At 36.9% G+C, this 20370-nt stretch overlaps 1 protein-coding gene across 2 annotated transcripts in view; it reads left to right on the top strand.

Moving 5' to 3' along the window:
* GRM8 (glutamate metabotropic receptor 8) overlaps positions 1–20370 on the top strand; it is a 747950-nt gene that overhangs the window by 657221 nt on the left and 70359 nt on the right. For both annotated transcript variants that reach the window (XM_039243493.1, XM_039243502.1), the window contains exon 8: positions 6252–7187. In XM_039243493.1, coding sequence (XP_039099424.1) covers positions 6252–7187 — 936 coding nt within the window. The remainder of the gene's footprint in view (positions 1–6251; positions 7188–20370) is intronic.

The raw sequence follows: 20370 nt of genomic DNA, 5'->3' as shown, positions 1-20370 counted from the left end.
GAATTATTTAGAAGTAGAATTGCTGGGTCATATGGCAACTCTATGTTTAACTTTTCAAGGAACTGCCAAACTGTTTTCCAAAATAACTGTACCATTTTAAATTCCCATCAGCAATGTAAAGGGTTTTAATTTTTTCACATCTTCAGTAACACTTGAGACTGTCTGTACTTTTTATTATAACCACCCTAGTGGATCCTTTGGTTGTATTTGCATTTCCCTGATGACTAATGATATTGGGTACTTTTCATATGCATATTGGCCATTTGTACATCTTCTTTGGAGAAATGTCTCTTCAATTCTTTAACTCATTTTTATTTGGATTATTTCTCTTTTAACTACTTAATTCTAAGAGTTTTTATAATATATATATGGTTTATAAAAAATATCTGGGTAATAAGTATTAAGAAGGGCACTTGTGATGAATACTGGGTGTTACATGTAAGTGATGAATCACTAAATTCTTTTTTTTTTAATTTTTTAATGTTTACTTTTCTACTTTTTTTTAAATTTAACATTTTATTTATTTCTGGGAGAGAGAGAGAGAGAGATCATGAGCAGGGGAGGGTCAGAGAGAGGGGGAGACACAGAATCAGAAACAGAGCCTGATGTGGGGCTCAAACCCATGAACCATGAGATCATGACCTGAGCCAAAGTCAGACGCTTAACTGACTGAGCCACCCAGGCACCCCTCTAATATTTATTTCTGAGAGTGAGCTCAGAGACAGGGTGAGAGGGGAGTGTGGCAGAGAAAGAGGGAGACACAGAATCTGAAGCAGGCTCCAGGCTCCAACCTGTCAGCATAGAGCCTAATGCAGGGCTCAAACCCATGAGCCATGAGATCATGAGCTGAGCCAAATTGGATTTGACAGCAGAAACCAGCTGATGGCTCATATTCTATGAGATGTACTGGCTTGGAACCTACAGAAAGCATCACTGTTGGTGAACATTATCAAGACCAGAATGGGCAATGGTTTTATCCCTGGAAGGTCTGTCTATACAACTATCCTCCATTTGTTAGACTATATATTTTAGAAAGAAATCCTAATCTAATATCAGAATAATGTCAAAGACAAGGAAGACAAATTTTTAAAATGCATGGATACTCATAAGAAAGATGGTATAATCTGTAAATAGAGCTGTGCAAAAGGGCTGAATGATCCTTATTTACACTTTACAGTATAGCTATGAAAATTACTAGTTGTTCAATTTACTCTCAAGTGATATTGTCTTTAATCACTGTTTAACAACATGTGCAAAATAAATTATTTATCTCAAATATTAATGTATTTATAAGATCCTGATTCAAGTATTTGCTATTTATCCTTCCCTGAGGTACTGGTTGGTTCCCAGACTTCAACTATGGCATCAAAACACAGTACAGTTATATATAAATAGATGCCTTGATGAAAATGGAGTCATGTGTATTTATCATGTTTATAGAAATATAATTAATGTTTTCTCCATTATATTAAGAAAAGTCACATATAGTGTGTAACTGTGGTATTTTTTTCCTTAAAGAAAATTCATAACTATTTAATGTATTTTTTTTTTTTAATGGTTTACTTATTTCTGAGAGAGAGAGACAGCGTGAGCAGGGGAGGGTCAGAGAGAGAGGGAATCACAGACTCTGAAACAGGCTCCAGGCTCTGAGCTGGCAGTCAGCACAGAGCCCGACGCGGGGCTCGAACCCACGAACCGCGAGATCATGACCTAAGCGAAAGTCGGACGCTTAACCGACTAAGCCACCCAGGCGCCCCGAAAATTCATAACTATTTAAAATATTGAAATATTTCCCATTATCTTATAACTTTGCTTTTTATTCATGAAAAATATTTTTCTATTAGTTCAGTACACAGAAAATTGATCAAGGAAAATTTAATATTTGGCTCATAATGATAAATATTTATTCTATGTAATGAGGCTTATCTGGTATAGGTATATCTTTTTGTTAACAAGCCTTACTTCCTTCTGGAAAATGAAATGTATTAAGAATTAAAGAATTATACATGTGGTTAGAAAACTGACCTTTAAATTCTCTACCAGTCTTGAAGTTTAATGTTTCTGAGATATTTGGCTGCCTTTTTTTTTTTTTACAGTAACATCATACATCCATAGAAACCCCAAACAAAATGCAATTTTGGTTTTACAATAATTAGCTTTGAAACATAACCTTCACAAAAGTATTTTATTATCTTTTAAGAGTCCATTAGGGTATAAAATCAATACTTTTGCCATTCTGTGGAGCATTTCATTTTTCTCAATATTTTCAAGAGAAACCACTATATGCTTCCAATTTAACTTTTTTTTCTTTCCTAATGGAATTCTATACATAAATAAAATAGCTTTTCTAAATCATTAAAACCTAATAGAAAATTAGCTGGGTTGTGATAGATTGCTTTACCTTTGTGGTGAAAAGACAGAGTAAGAGCTAATGGTTTTGCGTGCCGTTATGACACATCAAGTACCACCTATTTTCTCAAGGGAGGATATTTGAAATTAAACAGGCATAAATTTCCTACTCCACCTTGAGTAAGGCAGAAGCCAAGATATTTTTTTATGACCTGGTCTCAGAAATCACATGTAATCGTTTCTGGTATGTACTATTGTTTACATAAATCAACCTCTGCAAGTATTGAGCTTGAGGACTATAGCTCTCTATCCTCATTTGTTTGCCCCACATTCAAGAAAGGAAAACATCCTTAAGTGATAGATCTATTCGTGAGAATAGTCTCAGTTGCATGGGTCCCAAAGAGGGGGAACCATAAAGTGATGACATTGCCAAAATGAGCCACTTTGGGGCATACTTTTTGGTAAATGATAGGTGTCACTGCCTTCTGCATAGATTCTTAATAGAACACTACATTGGTGGTGGTCACAAAATAGAGGGATAAGCTTATTTTGAGTAGTATTAGTTTTCTATTGCAGTGCAAATAACTGCAAAATTTAACACCCTAAAACAGTAAAGCATTTGTTATCTTACACAGTATCTATTCAGAAGCAGCTTATTAGCTGGGTGGTTCTGGCTCAGCATTTCTCATGAGCTTTCAGTCAAGGTATCAACTGAGGCTGCAGTCATCTGAAGGCTTGAGTGTGACCAGACAGGTCACTTTGTAGGTACTAGCTTCACATGAAGGACAAGTTGGTGCTGGTTGTTGGCAGGTGGCCTGGGTTCCTTCCCATTGGGCTGCTTGAGAGTTCTCATGACACTATGTGGTTCTTCCCTTGGAGTGAGTGACCCGAGAGAGAGCAGAGAAGAAACCAGAATATTTTTTATGACCTAGTTTCAGAAATCACATGGAATCATTTCTGGTATGTACTTTTGTTTACATAAATCAGCCCTATTTACAGTTGGAGAGGAATACATGAGTTCATGAATTCCAGGAGGTGAGATTATCAGGAGACATTTTGGAGCCAGACTACCATAGGATATAGTAATTTCTCTTTTGGGTTGTTAATAGAGCTGGTCTTGAGGAAAATAAGTTGTGTATTGTTTTGCTTTGTTTTTTAAATGTTCTTTAGGTTCCCATTTCTGTGCTTCTTTGAGCAACCTTCTATTACTGGGTCCCAATACTTTCAAGTTGACCCCTTCTCCCCTGGGGGTCTGCTGTGGTATCCTTCCTATTGTTAAAAACCAAAATTCAGATGAGTAAATTTGAAGATTTCATTGGCTTTATTCAATTATTCATGAATCAGGCAACATCTCATCTAGCAAGTAGAGGTGTGTTCCAAGGAGTTGTGCTAAATGGAAGATTTATATCAGAAGTAGGGTTGAGCAAGAAATTATAAGCAAAAGAAAAGAAAAGATTGTTCCAGGACAAGTCACCTTCCCTTAGGGGAAGAGAAGGAGGTCTTATCATTCAGATAACCTCATCTTCCTTTAGGGAATGGAGAAGACTCCTTGGCAGACTCCTTGGCATCATCCATCAGAAAATTCCTGACTGATCTAGTTAAGATTACATTTCTGAGGATGGTTGAAACTGCAATTATATATAGGTAATAAGCATCAGTTTAAGACGTGGGACTTTAGGGGCACCTGGGTGGCTCAGTCAATTGAGCATCTGGCTTCGGCTCAGGTCATGATCTCACAGTTTGTGGGTTCAAGCCCCACGTTGGGCTCTGTGCTGATAGCTAGCTCGGAGCCTGGAGCCCGTTTCAGATTCTGTGTCTCCCTCTCTCTCTGACCCTCCCCTGCTCAGGCTCTCTCTCTCTCTCTCTCTCTCTCTCTCTCTCCCTGTCAGAAATAAATTTAAAATAATTAAAATAAAAGATTTGGGACTTTAACCTACATGATGCCATTTGGGGCCTTTGGTTTCTTTTTGTACACTGTCCTTCCTTTCTTGCAAATTCAGCAAATATTTGAGGGCAAATTGTCAATCACTCTTCACATCAGTGAACAAAATCACTCCCTCAGAGAACTTTTCTTTTATAGTAGCTACTTTTCATAATAAGTTGTCTCCTAAGATCTATAATTTCCAGTTTGTCCTATTAGTATTCTGCTAAAATTATTGTGTTTCTAATAAGGTAAACGTGGTATTGTGATTTAAGAAATATATGCTCTTTGCCCTTATTCCTGGCACAAAGCTCTTAAAACCTTTGGAATTTTCTATGATAAGAGCAATAAAGGTGTCCTTAATTATGTTAATGAGGTGACTTTTGGAAACCCTCCAGATAATCTATAGATGAGGACTGGTTGCCAGAGGAATCAACCATGTGATTAGGAGGTTGGAACTTTTTATCCTATCCCAGATTTTTGCGAAGGGAGAGGGGCTAAAGGTTAAAATCAATGCCAATGGCCACTGATTCAATTAATTGTGTTTATGTGATGAAGTATCCATAAAGTCCCAAAAGGTGGGATTTCAGAGAGTTTAAGAGTTGGTGAACAGGTGGAGAATTAGGGGGAGTGGCATAATCAGAAAGCATGGGAGTTCTGTGCCCTTTCCACACACCCTCCTCTATGCATCTCTTCCATGTGGCTGTTCCTGAGGTATATCATTTTTATAATAAACTGGTAATCTAGTAAGGAAAGTGTTTCTCTGAGTTCTGTGAGCTGCTCTAGTACACTAATTGAACCCAAGGCAGGTGTTGTTGGAAACTTCAATCTACAAGTCTGTCAGAAGCACATATAACAACCTGGACTTGTAGCTGATATCTGAAGTGGAGGGGACACTCTTGCATCCCCAGCCCTTAACCTGTGGGATCTGATGCTATTTCCAGCTAGCTAGTGTCAGAATTGAGTTAACTTAATAGGATGCCCAGCTGGTATCTGAGATTGTTTGTTAGTATGGGAAACCTCCTCTTCCCTACCCCATACACGTTTTAACTGGATCCAGAACCTTTAGTAAACAATCAAGAGAAGAGGTCAATGATTGGCAGAATACCCTTAAAATAATATTTTTGTTTTAGTAGAGGTATTCTGTAATTTAATCCAAAAAAGTAAGGTGGAACCTGAAGGCTCTGAGTAGATACTACGCACACTAGAGGGGCTTTCTCATTTATACCAGTTTCACTACATTAAGCCACTTATAAGACTAATTTTGTTCAATGAAAAACATTACCATCAAGCTATCTCATTCAGCATGGTGTTTTTCACAGTGTGGAAATGCAAAATTAGGGGAAATAGAAGTCTATTTCATGCTTAAACGGAGGCAAAAACATTAATATAGTTATCACCACAAGAACATGAGGATTATCAGAGATTAAAAGTAGTGAGTTTTTCCATTTCCTTTCAAAACTGACACATTGTGATTTGAATTTCCCCAAATATGGTGAAGAGCCTTGGATCACTGTTTTATATGTATGTTTATATCCTAAGCCAGTGTTTCAAGGACTCTGGCATATATATCTGTGATTAACTCAAAAACATTTCTATGGCGCTTTTTTTTTTTAATCCCTTTTCCTCTTTCTTTCTTTCTTTCTGTCTGTCTGTCTGTCTATCTGTCTATCTGTTTGTCTGTCTGTTTTTAGTTACAAAACTGTTTGGGCCAATAACTGTTTCTACAAATGTCAGGTTGGTCAACACTGAGGAGGTAAATGGAAACTAATGACACTCGTCAAGTTGATGATATGAATGATTTATTGAACCCAATCATTTTACACTTTCAAAAAGTCAATATTGGGGAAAGAAACTGGGCTCTTATGGTGAACTGTACTTGTGCTGTCAGTATTCAATGATTTATTACAAACCTGTGGCTAGGATTAGGATATTATAAATTGGGGGGAATGGAAAGCTCATTAATTTTTTATCCCCACAGGTGGAAAACATGCAGTGGGCTAACAGAGAACATGCTCACCCTGCATCTGTGTGCAGTCTGCCCTGTAAGCCTGGGGAGAGGAAGAAAACAGTGAAAGGAGTTCCCTGCTGTTGGCACTGTGAGCGCTGTGAGGGTTACAACTACCAGGTGGATGAGCTCTCCTGTGAACTTTGCCCTTTGGATCAGAGACCAAACATCAACCGCACAGGCTGCCAGCTTATCCCCATCATCAAACTAGAATGGCATTCTCCCTGGGCTGTGGTGCCTGTATTCATTGCAATATTGGGAATCATCGCCACCACCTTTGTGATCGTGACCTTTGTCCGCTATAATGACACACCTATTGTAAGGGCTTCTGGACGGGAACTTAGCTATGTGCTCCTAACAGGGATTTTTCTCTGTTATTCGATCACCTTTTTAATGATTGCAGCACCAGATACAATCATATGTTCCTTCCGCCGGATCTTTCTAGGACTTGGCATGTGTTTCAGCTATGCAGCCCTTCTTACCAAAACCAACAGAATCCACCGAATATTTGAGCAGGGGAAGAAATCGGTCACAGCACCCAAGTTTATTAGTCCAGCATCCCAGCTGGTGATCACTTTCAGCCTCATCTCTGTCCAGCTCCTGGGAGTGTGTGTCTGGTTTGTTGTGGACCCCCCTCACATCATCATTGACTATGGAGAACAGCGGACTCTAGACCCAGAGAATGCCAGGGGAGTGCTCAAGTGTGACATTTCTGATCTCTCGCTCATTTGTTCACTGGGGTACAGTATCCTCTTGATGGTCACTTGTACTGTGTATGCCATTAAAACGAGAGGTGTCCCAGAGACTTTCAACGAAGCCAAACCTATTGGATTTACCATGTATACCACCTGCATCATTTGGTTAGCTTTCATTCCCATCTTTTTTGGTACAGCCCAGTCCGCAGAAAAGGTAAGTATAAGAAATGCATATGCCACCCATATATACACACACACACATACATATATATAAACACACATACACATATATAGACACACACATATATATGTTCTCTCTCTATATATCTATATATAGATATATATATAGATATATATGTTCTCTCTATTTATATATATATATAAATATATATATATATATATATGAAATCCCTCAAGGTCACTTAACTTTGAATATGTGTTGACTAAGGTTGATTTTCCATGAAGAATGCTTTCATGTGTCCTCCTTGGCAGGATTGAATATTGACAGATCTCACATTAATTTCTGGGTCTCTCTTCCCAGTCTGTTATCTACTAAGATAACTGTTCTTTTCCTAATGTTAATTAAAAGTGAATGGGAGAAAAGAAAGTCAGACATAATTCATAGGGGTGAGTTATCCCAGAGATATTCCATTGCATGACAAATGCCTCCTTTTCTGGTTGTAATGTGACTCTGGGGAAAAGCTATTCCTTAAGAATTATCATGGTTTTAGTCGTGGAGGCAGAGTTTATGGTAGAGCAACAACTACCACAAAAAGAAGCTGAAATAGCTTATTCGATCTATGCCATCTTACTATTTCCCCTCAGCCCCCATTCTTATCACTTTTCCGTATGTGGAAGGTGATGTTGAGGGATTAAAGAAAGACGGCAATGGGCAGTTATTAAAAAAAGCAGTTTATAATTTTTCAGAAAGTGAAGATCAATTAATCCTCTTTAAAGTAATTTTCTTTGGCCACGAATCTCCAATTAACCTTTCTCACATAAATCACTGCAAATAAAGAACATCTCTATGTGAAAGGGAACATGCCTTGAACTGGATACAAGGAGTTTATGTCCAGAAAAGCAGAGAACTAAAGTTAAACATGAATTCCAAATGTTGGGTAGTTTAATGGAGACAAGCTGTTTTATAAAACAAAGGCAAATGCTGTCTTTCTGAATGAATAGTTTTTCAGCCCTAATGCGCATTTGAAAAAGTTATTCTCTCAGAATGAGGGTTGAAAGATTGCTCCACCCTCTGTCATCGAAGTTAGGAGGAAATCAAGCATCCTGGGGGCAATTAGTTTCCTAGTCTCTAAGATTCCAAGTGAGGTCATGCATGACTCTTAAAATCCCAACTAATTCAGAGGAAAAAGTACTCAACAAGGGCACAGAGAGCTCATTAGTATGAGCATTCATCCCTTACTAGATCAATGTGGCTTTCAACCATGTTTGGACAAAAAAAAAATGTACTTCAGCAAACTTGCTACTGAATTAAAAAAAAAAAAAAAAAAACTTATCATGGGTTCTAGACCTGTGACCTTTCATGATTGAGATGGTCTGATAGAAGTCCATGAATATTTTATGTAGGACCAAGCACATGGCAGGAAAACAAAGTAAGGCAGTTTGACGCTCTAAAGCTAATAAACATTATATTTTTGACATATGTAGATAGAAATTTATTGGGATCAACTTTGTAAATTTGACTTAAGAGAGAATTCATGAGCTGGAAAACAAACCTCTGTCTGTTGGGTCTGTTTTGACATAGTTAGTTGAACTAGTCAGAGCAAAACAATATTATTCAGAGTCTGGAAACGTCTGCATTAGGTGAATTAAGTGGTACTTGTATTTGTATTTGAACCTATGATTACCTTTTTTTAATATACAGTTTTATCTGAAAAAGGGCCATAAGTAGTTTATTTTTGCCTTCTTGTGGGCAATACATATTTACCTAGACAAAATCTCTTGAGTTCTGACATCTAATTTCCTTTTCTTTTTTTTCTCCCTTGCTTTACATTTTATAAATGATCCTCTACTCTTACTTTTCACATTGTGACTTTCAAGGGCAGTGGGGGAGAGCAAATATAAATAAGATGATATGTCTATTTGCATAAGCCTTTCAGTGACTCAGGTTTTAAAATAAATAAAATCATGGTACGACGTTAAGCAATTAGTATCATCATAGTAGTGCAAACATCCATTATACAAATAAGCTTTCTTAAGGTAGTCGAAAAAAGATAAGCATTGTCTCTCCGAACTATAATCCTGCTAAGTTGCCACTGTCCCCCAGCAGCAGTGATGGAGGAAGGAAGAGTTTGGGGGTAAACTGGACAGGTGAATATGCTGAGGCGGGGGAGAGGCAGCCGGTGTCCGTGAGAGCTGCTGAACATGTGTCTGAAAACCTGGAGTTTATGTGTATATTTTTGAGTACGGATACATCCATGCCTACAGACATCTGACTGAAGGCTAGACACAATTCATTTTTTTCTTTCTTAGCTGTGTGAAATCAAAGGAAGTCAGAGAAGCACATTGTGAGACAAATTGGAAAATATGTTAAGTGGATTTATTTTGTTTTCATGGTATAATTGAATGTGGAAAAGACTGAAGAAATCAGTAAGAAACACAAATTGTAGGAATTTTCAGAACATTATAACATCCTTAGATGATTTAGTCTTAGGAGCTACTGAATTTAGACCGGCTCTACATCAAGAACTATTATAAGATGCTAAGATTTGGCTAGTGAGGTATTTTATGTAATACAATTATGTGTCATCCTAAGGCTTCACATAAAATTTGCTATCTGCTTCTTATTCTCTGTCAAAATATCTGTACTATTCAAAACAATACACAAAATGCATGAGGTTTATTTTTCACAATGCTAAAATTATTGACACCGATATTAAAAGTGAATACAACTCTATGTCTCTAAAAGAAGGCTTTATATAAGTTTTATTGACTTGGAGGACTAAAGAGCTGGTCAGTCCTCCATTCTCATTTATAATGCTCAGCCAATTAGCCCACGTTATCAACTTGAAGTGTTTGTAGCAGTTAGGCAGTACACACATGCATTAATTCAGTAGATTCTTATTGAGCATTTTGTCCAGTATTGTGCTAATTATTGAGCCCATGTCAATCTGCTTCCCCGAGCCTTCCTTGTAAGGCTCAGTCTGGCTCCCAGCTGATGCCTGCCTGACGCCTGCCAGCCACCAGCAAGGTGCCAGGCTCAAAGGCAGGAGAAGATCGGGCTCAAGGGCAGGGGAAGATGGTGAGGAGTCAGATCTGAGGTGAGAAAGCAAAAAAGAGAGCTATGTATCCTGTAACTATACATCAGTGACATAGAATTTATAACACAGGAGACAGCGGAAGATCAAAATTTCTTTCAGTATGCATTTAATTATGCTTCTTAGAGTAATCTACAAAAGAAAACTCATCTAACCATACAGGTCTCTCTGAAATTATGACAGAAGTAGGAATAAAAGGTAAAATTAGTTGAATAATTTAGACAGATGTTTTGGAAAACCCCTGGGTAAAATCAAATTATAAAGGTACATTTTAGCGTTCATGAAGATAGACAGCTCTGTGAAGTAAGTCTTTGTTCAATAAAACATCATTTAATTTCCACATGTTCTTTTTCCAGATTTTGAAATCAAGTTGAATCATGCTTTTCCAATAGATTTTAGTGACATAATTTATTAGATTTGTACCTACTGCTGCATTCTACTAATTATAGTGTAAATGCCCCTTTTCTTTTCCTATAGAAAAGTGGTGTGAAGGAAGGGGTGGACACACTGAGGCGTGGACATGGACTCACACAAACTCTCATAATTGTGCTGAAAAGACAAAAAAAAAATTTAAATTAAATTAATGCAATAGCCAGTAAAAGAATCCTCAGGGATGGTGAGGGGCTATTAGGATGGCAGAAATCTCTTGAATACATATTTTTACCACCTCTAATTGCACTCATAAAGCCGAGCTAATAAGACAAGGGTTATGACATTGCCAAGCTCCAAAGAGCACAGTGCTTCAATGAGAGCATTGGGTGGAAACAAAACAAAACATCCTCAAAGCAGAAAAGAAAGCAAAACTCAAAAAGGTCAAAAACCCTTTATGTCCCAAAGCAACCTTTCTTCTTTTGGTGCAGCATCGTTCAGGAGCTCAAGTCAGAAACCTGGGACTCGTCTTAGACTCCTCCCTCTGCGCTCTCCCACTCTTTCATTTCTTCCTCTCACCTGAAAATGTCATCCTTGAAAAATTCCCGAGGGGAAGCAGTATCTATTTAATGTATATCTGAGTGAATATGTCTCTTAACATAGAGGTTTTCATGTAGTACCTTCTCAATGAATGCTTGCTCAGTGTGTCAACAGTGTGCCTTGCACAGTAATGACCTAATATAATGCTATAATGCTTCTTTATGATTTCAGTTAGACTGTGATGTAATTGGAATTTTCTATCTTCATCTTATTGTGATCCCCATTACAGAAACTTTTTTTATTTTTCTGGAAAACAAGTTTTCTCATTTTATCAATGGGCCATATGCATTTCTTTTAAAAAAATGTCATCACATATTCTGAAATAGGGCTGATTAATACATAGGGAGAAAGACAAAAAGGAACTATTACAGTTGCCTTAGTTCTGTCTAGAATACAGAGAACAAAGGATATTTGATGCAGTTAATACTTTTGCCTTATCATCCCTCCACCTTGTTCTTTTACTGCATCTGTCTGTTGACGGGCAGAAGAGTATGTGGGTACAGAGATGGATATGGAATTAAGGAAGAGCATAAGCTCTGGAGAAGGTGGATTTGGGTTCAAATCCTGACTCTGCTAAATTGGTTGGGAAAATGTAGGAAAGGGCGATACTTCTGAAAATTGTAATAAATTCTCCCAGATAATGCAAATTCATATGGAAAGCAATATAATGCAGTCACTTGCCATCTGTGCCCAGCCCTACTCTCGAACTCTAGCAGACTTGAGCTCATATCCTCTAAAAAAGACAAGAAGACGGGTGAGTTAAGGGAAAAAAAAAACACTTCTCTTATCTCATTATGGTGTGGGTTTTTTTTAATAGATACCTCATGGTAGTTTTGTTGAGAATGACATGATATGAGTCATGACAGGTATTTAGCATGTAATAAGTTCATTCCATGTTGACTGTTACTATTATTAGGCTGTAGTTTATGAAGGCAGGGATATTATTTGGTTTTGCTCACCATGATATCCTCATCACCTAGTTGAAGACTGGGCCAGCATAGAGTCTCAAAAAAGAAATCTGCTTAATGACTGTATACATTCATATTTATCCAGACAATTGCCTCAATTTCTCCATCCGTTTACACCGTATCTGTGCAGCACCCCAACTAGATGTGTTTTCTCAACATTAGAGATTTACCCCAGGGTAGATCATGCAGATTAAGTAAATTAAAGAAGGCAACAAGATCTGTAGGACCCAGAGAAAGGGAAGAGACTATTGTTTCTGCAATAATGTGTCACTGCCTTCATATATTTAGCCAGAAACACCAGAAGGTCACCAGAAAGCAATTGCTGAAATATGTTAAAATTTGAAAAGTGAGTAACTCTAACAAGAGTTGTGAAAGGTGGTTCTGAAAAGAATGATAAAATTCCTGCTGTAAGGAATAGTCGAGATGAGAAAAGAACAGCCTGAGAACTCTGTCAATATCACCTAGACGACAACGGAAGTGATTCTCGGAATAGATCAGCCAGAGTAGTTCTCCAGCCACACCTGTCTCCCAGCATTTCTTCATGTCCTTAGACAGGAAGGAAGTGAGAACAGGATAGTGATTTTTTTCCTTGTCAACTTACAGTCATTTTCTGTAGCAGATGCCTTTGAAGGCTTCAAATAGATGCCGCAGTTTCGTGGCATTTATTATCTTAATATCTATTTCAGATATCTTGGTAGATTGTATCCAGGCAAGATCAGTCATACCACACTAGCATACCATACCAGAGTTGCAATCAACTCCAGAAGAGGAAAACTGAATAAAAAAAAAAGGGAAAGGAAAAGCGACCGGAAAAGAAAACATTTACGTAATCTCATTTATGCACTCAGTTAAAATGATATGCTTGCAAAGACACGAGGAAAAAATGAAATAAGGAGATTCTAGGGCACAGCGTAGGCAAGCCTGTTAAGTGGCTCTCCTAGGGAAGGCTGCCTTAGCCAGGCTTATTACTTTTTTTCCGGTTGTGCTCCATATTACCGCTGCAGAAAATTGCCAACTTACACATTTAGGGCAATTCGTTTGGGGATGCCTATCTTATTTGACAGCATAAAGAAATATTTGCTCAATGAACCTTGCTTAGACTCCATGATCCTACTTTTTTGGGCTCTGAGGATGCTGTGAGGCCTCAGGCTACTTAATTTAAACATTTGGCTGTTAGTGAGACTATGGTATTTACACATTTATCTCTCTTTTTTTATTATTGAAATTGAGTTTGCAAAGGGTTTGAATTTTCTATGCCCAAATTATAATAATTTAATCAAGTATACAAGTAGATAGTCAACCTGGGAACTTAGTCCTACAGCTAACTCATCTCATTAAAATGGTTTAGACTTCTTAATATGTTTAAAATGTTAGACTACTAGATTTGATTAAGACTAAATTGTGAATTTCTTCAGTTGTAGTGACCATGACCTTATTTCAAAAATGTTCAGGGGGAATGCTATACAAATAGACTTAATTTTTCTTCTTTATAGACAGAACTTTAATGACACCCCAGACTGTTGATGGTACAGAATGCAGTGACTCATTTACTTGTATAACTTCAAATTGCATTTTCCATGATTCAGTAGATGCTTATATCTTACGGAGCACACAGGGTGCCAGGAAGAGCAGATTGCAAGCAAATAGTTCCTTTTGGCTGTAACCATATCACATTTGTATGTTATGAATCTTTTTTTAAATCTCTAAATGCAGTATCCTATGGGTTAGCATCACCCACCCCACAAGTGTAAAAAATATTGAACCAAATATTAGTATAACTTCCAGGTTATCAAAAATAAATGCAAAACAGACTATTGGCATCATTAAAAGAAATATGAAAGAAGAAATTTAGTCAGGCTTCTGGTTCACAATATGGGCTGGCACCAACATATATATCCCTTCCCTATAAAGGAACAGTGAAATTTAAAATATAAGAAAGAAAAAAGGAAGGAATGAAAAGAAAACAAAAGGAAGAAAAGGGGGACAGGAAAGAGAGAGAAAATGGGAAGAGGCCATTATATTTTTAGAGCCAACATAAGGTAGAACAATTTGAGAAAAGTCTGAAAAATAAAAATCAAACGGGTATGATTTATAGAGAAATTAGAAGAAGGAAAGCACAACCCAAAAGACACAATGGTTCTTACCATGACAGTTTCAAATAATTTCTAAAGCTGAAGTCAGCATAAAGACCTGACATGGGCATGGGAGTAACCATCAGCAAAACTATTTAAAGAGCTACATTTCAAAATAGCTAGGCCAGGTGGGCCTCTCACTTTCCCTTTCTGTTCAACTTTTCTTAATGTTTACTTATTTATTTTGATAAATAGAGAGTGATCAGGGAGGGGCAGAGAGAGATGGAGAGAGAATCCCAATGAGGACTCAAACTCATGAACCATGGGCCTAAACCGAGAGTCGGATGCTTAACTGACGGAGCCATCCAGGTGCCCCCCTCCTTTGTTCCAACTTAACAAGGAGAAACATTATAGGTGTTACAGAACTATATACTCTCAAAAATATGAAGTGTCTGATGGTAGAATTATGTTAGTCTCCTTGTGTGGGTATAAAGCACTGAGAAAGCAACCACGCAGAATTTGAAGTAACTTTATTTCAGACAGACATGAACTTTATTTCAGACAGGTGGGCAATAGGAAATACATCTTCTATACAGGATAGAGATATGATAAATGTCTTAGCTCTTAGGAAAAGTTCTTCCCGTGGTAGGTCCTTTTGTGTGCCTGTATCCACGCACCTTTGAGAGAAGCCAGTGGGTACAATAGTCACCAACCTACACAGGTGTGTAATCTGCCCTCCCATGCAAGGAAAACAGACCCCACCAGTAATCCTTGTCAATCAACCTGGCCCTACATCATAATCATCCAACAGTCAAGGATGTCATGGTAACTGAAGACCCAATATCGTGGTTTAAATAGATGCATACACACATACAAACACACACATACAGACAACAAAACCAGAGGTAATTCAGTAATCATAAGAGAATTTTTAAAAAACAGAATTTTAATGAGTGTTCCAAGAGAGAATCCAGAGAATATTGAACATACACATATGCACAGGTTGCTGTGGAAAAGATCAATCAGAAAATAAGAAATGATCCCAGAAATTAAAATATGAATGAAAATAAAAAGCTGAACAGACGGGTGTAAATATGGGATGGCTGAGGTTAAGAGTGGAGATCTGAAGGGTGAAATCAGAGGAAGAACCAAAAAGAAAAGGAGAGTGAAAAAAGGAAATCTGAGCAAAAGATTAGGACAAAAAGTTAGGACACTGTGAGCATGGTTACAGGATTCTAAAATATGTCTAATAAACATTGAGAAGAAGAAACAGACAAAGGGGGGAAGGACAAATAAAATAAAATAAAATAAAAAACAGAAGTTTCACGAATTGAAGAAAGACAATTTTTAAAATTGAAAGAACCATACATCTCAATAAAAATGCATTAATTGTGAGAAAATTCTAAGAGCTTTTAGAGGAGATAAAAGATACATACTAGATATGAAAATCAGACCTCATATGCCTGCCTGGATTCTAGAAGGCAATAAGCAAAGACTTTCTGAGGGAAAGTATTTTAAACTTACAATTGTATAGCCAGCCAAATTATCAATCAATGTGAGGATAAAAATGTATGTGGCTCAGAAAATCTGATGCCTGCATATCTCATATATGAATTATTCTAGATGTCATCCAACAAAATAAGAAAGGCATATCTGATATGAGATGAGTAACGATGGCATTGCATATAATCTCAAAGAAACAAAGGAATTTAAAAAGGGATTATAAAAGGGTCTATTGGACCCTAGTGTCTAATTACCCTTTAAAAGGTAGAGTTTTAATAATTATGGTTATTCCTTCTCTGCAAGCCCAGTTTTGCTACTTGGATGAATCTGAAGAGACTAACATTCAGTAGCCATATACAAAAATTACTTTTTGTATCGGTCTTACGTTGTTAGAAGAAGTCTGGAAATGAAATGCAGAAATGTGCATTTGTCTACAAAAGTGAATATTAATATTGCAAGCCCTGTTAGTTTAAAAATATTAACACAACTTTAAAATTTTGGGTGATGACTAAGGACGGGCAATAGAGGAGTTGTGTAGGCATATTAAGTCACTCAGCTTTTACTGTGAGTAGTCAACAGACACAATCCAAAATTTATAACCCAAGAGATAAGTGCATTATTTAAACAACAAGAAAAAACAAATTAAAAAATGTGTTAATTCTCTAGAATAGCATCAGGACATAGGAAGATGGATGATAGAGTTTTTGAGAAATACTTAGATTTTATTTCATTTAATAAATAAGTTTATTTGATAAAAATAGAAATGACTGCATATAAAATGGTTTAAGTAAAAGTCTCAGGAAAAACCTTTTTAAGACAATATGAATGGATATTCTCATATTGGGGCTCTTGGTGGGTAATATGTATTTTATGAAAATCTTTTAGATGCAGAAATGGGTGAGTGATTTTGAATTTGTACAATGATGCAAGGTTTTTTGATCATCAGTTTATAAATTTCCTCTTTTTTAGGGTTTAGTAATGCCACTACTAAATAAATATTTTTAAGGGCTACAATTTAAATATCCATTTACAGTCAGTGATTATATTTTATTAAAAATATTTGTTAAGCGGGACACCTGGGTGGCTCAGTTGGTTAAGCATCGACTTTGGCTGAGGTCATGATCTCACATTTCATGAGTTCAAGCTCTGTGTCAGGCTCTGTACTGGCAGCTCAGAGCCTGGATCCTGCTTCAGATTCTGTGTCTCCTTCTTTCTCTGACCCTCTGCCACTCATGCTGTCTCTGTGTCTCAAAGGTGAATAAATGTTAAAAATAAATTAACTTAGAAATATTTGTTAAATACTATATGAAGGGACCTTTGCTTGGTGTTTAGGAAAATGTAAAGATGAGTAAGAAGTTTGCTATCAAGTTGTTTAGAGTCAAGAAGGGAGCCAAACCAAGCATATGGATGACCAGCACAAAGCAGAATAACATAAATCATGGCAAAGTGTCTACCTTGAGGTCTTGGGGCCACAGATGGAGAAGGAGGAAGATAGTGTGTCCTTCTGAGGGATCAAGAAAGTCTGCATGAAGGAGGTGAAAATGAAACAGGTTGTGTGTAAAACCTGTGACTGAAGGCAGTGTGTTGAGGTCAGTGTAGTCATAAGGAGAGGTGAGTGACCTATCATCCATCCCAACGTGCGCTGTTGTTACTATCACTCCTGTTACTCTGAAAAAGTATTTTGGGCAATAACTGATATGGTTACCCACAAAATACAGTTAGTCAGATAACTGGCAGCCATTTTGTGGTGGGACTTAGGCCAAGTTTATACTTCATTTGCTAGGGAGTGGAGTATATTTGAATCTTTCTGAGTATGGAAGTATGTATTCCCAATACAATTCCATTTTGTGAGATTTGTCTGCCACTGGTGAGTCAGATGAATTGTAGTGTGCAAGGATAAGAGAAAAGACAATAGCAAGATTACTGAAGAAATCTAGGCAAGAAATATTGGGGGCTTGACATGTGGCAGTGGAAAATAGAAGAGACTCATTTCCAACTGAATTGGCAACAGAGGAAGTCAGAGTACACAGTACAGTGGTAGTGTTTGGTCTTTGCAACTCCTAACGTTCTTTGTGGCTGCCACAAGGACTCTGTCTAATCAAACTTAAAGCAAAAGTCTGTAGTTTTTCCCTCCAGTCTGGGCTGAAGGAGAGAAAGCAATTCTTTTCAATTGCGAATGACTGCATCTAACCAAGTATGGAGAAGGATATATGGGGCTAAAGTAGTGAAGTTGGGTAAAAATCAGTTTGTGGGGATAAAGGCAAAGGTAAGGATATAAGGAAAAAAAATCTCTGGTAGACCATGATTTTCAGTAACCAAATCTGCTGTAATAATCAAGTGAATTCTGATAGTTGAAATAAAAAAGCAAATTCTTGAGAAATAAAAGTTAAATCATTCTAATTAAATATGAATCCACTTAAATATATAATCACTATTGTCATTATGTAAATTTGGATATTAAAAGGATCTTATATTCTAGTAATTTTGGGCAAATTTTAGGGTAATTTTGGTTTTCTCTGTTTGTCATGGTTGTGACCAGATTCATTCAGTAGTTTTTCTTTTACTATATATCTCCTTCTTGTATAATTTTGGGTGCTTTGTATATAAAAATCTGAATAAGCCAAGTTGCAACTATATTGTTTCTAAAATCATTCTAAAATGTGATGTGGTGAATCCATGTGGTAATCTGCAAGGTTCTACATTGTGGCAGTGTTCTGAATCTTGTTCACAGGGAGTGATTTTGAACCAATCAAAATCTACACCACTATCTCTAAGTTATTTGTTTGTTTGTTCGTTTGTTAAGGATGACTCGAGGTTATTCCCATTTTGAAAAAAATCTTCTTCAAAAATTGCAATCAGTTCAATTTTTTCATCGGACTTTTAGACTCACTGAGTTATTTGCTCAGTCAAGTGTATCTCCATAAAAATACCGAGGACTGTAATGTTTTCATCTGTCTGTTGGCCCAAATCCTGCAGAATACAACTCCCAATATAACCTTTGTGAGTGTATACAAACACATACATTTCACACACACACAAACACACACACACACACATACATGAGCTTTGTAGAAGATTTCATGTTCTCAGACAAGATTAAATGTCATATGTTTCTCCTGCCAGCTGTTTTTCTCTGAAATTTTCATCCACACAAATTGAATTGAATTGAAAATAGTATTGGTAGATTGTGAGCCTGTCATAAAACCATAAAGTGTTTACATCAGCAGGCAGCTTATCACTGTAGCACTGTCCTTTCTTCAACACAACACTTTCCCCATGTTAAAATGTCCAAACTGCAACGTATTGAACACTTGGTTATATTGCCTACTTATTGTTAAGAACTGACAATAACAAGCATGAAATGAAGAATTATATTTGGAATGAAAAAGAAAAATATGTGTAAAAGGTGGAAGAAAACCAGCAATGAGTAGAGACAGTATCATAGCATTATAAAGTATATATCTCCAAAGAGAGCTCTCAAATTACTTCTACCACACTTACTATTTTATAGTTGTTGTTTTTTTTTATAGAGAGGACATGCATACATTTATGATTGCGATGATGCCACCATCTTATGTTCTTCCCCTCCCCTACACTACGGGAAGCCATCTCGCTTTCAATCTTTTTGGTTTCTTTGTCTCCTTGATCTTATCTTCCTTCTGCTCAACTTGCCCCTGATTTTGGCCTTTCTCCCAGGCACCGTTCCCTTGTAGCACTCATCATTTACATGGCTTCTGCTATGAAAGCTACACTTGTGTTTTTGAACTGCTTTCTTAGTGCCTGTCTTTCACATGTATACAAATGTAAAATTAAACAATCCAAAACCAGAATCTGAAAGTAATCCCAAACCCTCATTGTGAAAGTAAGATGTCTAAAACCCAAATTTATCATATTTGAAATAGTCACTATTTATTGAATGCCTCCTCTGTGCCAAAAACCAGGCTAAGCACTTTATGGATAAATTATCTCCTTTCTTCTCTAAGAGAAGCTGAGAAGTTAAGAACTTTTGCTACCAGGAGGTGTGCCTGGGGCTGAACCTATTGTGTGTGACTACAAATCTCATGATTTTAGCTGCTGCTTTATATTCTCCATTATGCTTAATCTTTATGTTAATTTCCCTTTTGTATCAACATTATCTGTTTTTCAGAGCTCCAAACTTAAGAGTTAACACAAGACTTCCTCTTCCTTTCCCTCATTTATACTCTGTCAACAAATTATATTGCTCCTTTGAAACTGCTCCTAGATCCATTCTTTCCTTTTCACTTCCAAGGTCAAATCCTTAGTCTAAATCTGGGCTTCTTAAGTGATATAAACCGACCTTCTGGACTTGCACCTTGAGAGTGACTTCCAGATTTCTGCCATATGATGTTATTCCACATGCTTCTGCTTTGTCACTTTTTAAAAAATATTTACTCAGTCAACCAATTTTACTTAACACCTTTATTCTGCTCAACACTGAGAGCATCAAGGGATGTGGCCTGCCTTCATGCATCTTGAACTCTAGAACTATAACAATTTTTATTAAGTGACTATTCTAAAAATTGTTATAATTATTACCAATGACGCTAGGAAGCCTTCTTTTCTTAAAAAGTTAACCTGTGCATAAAAGG

This window comes from Hyaena hyaena, unplaced genomic scaffold (assembly GCF_003009895.1).
Source record: "Hyaena hyaena isolate Hyena2069 unplaced genomic scaffold, ASM300989v1 scaffold_8, whole genome shotgun sequence".
NCBI classification, from domain to species: Eukaryota; Metazoa; Chordata; class Mammalia; order Carnivora; family Hyaenidae; genus Hyaena; species Hyaena hyaena.
This window is presented reverse-complemented; position numbering and strand designations above follow the sequence as displayed.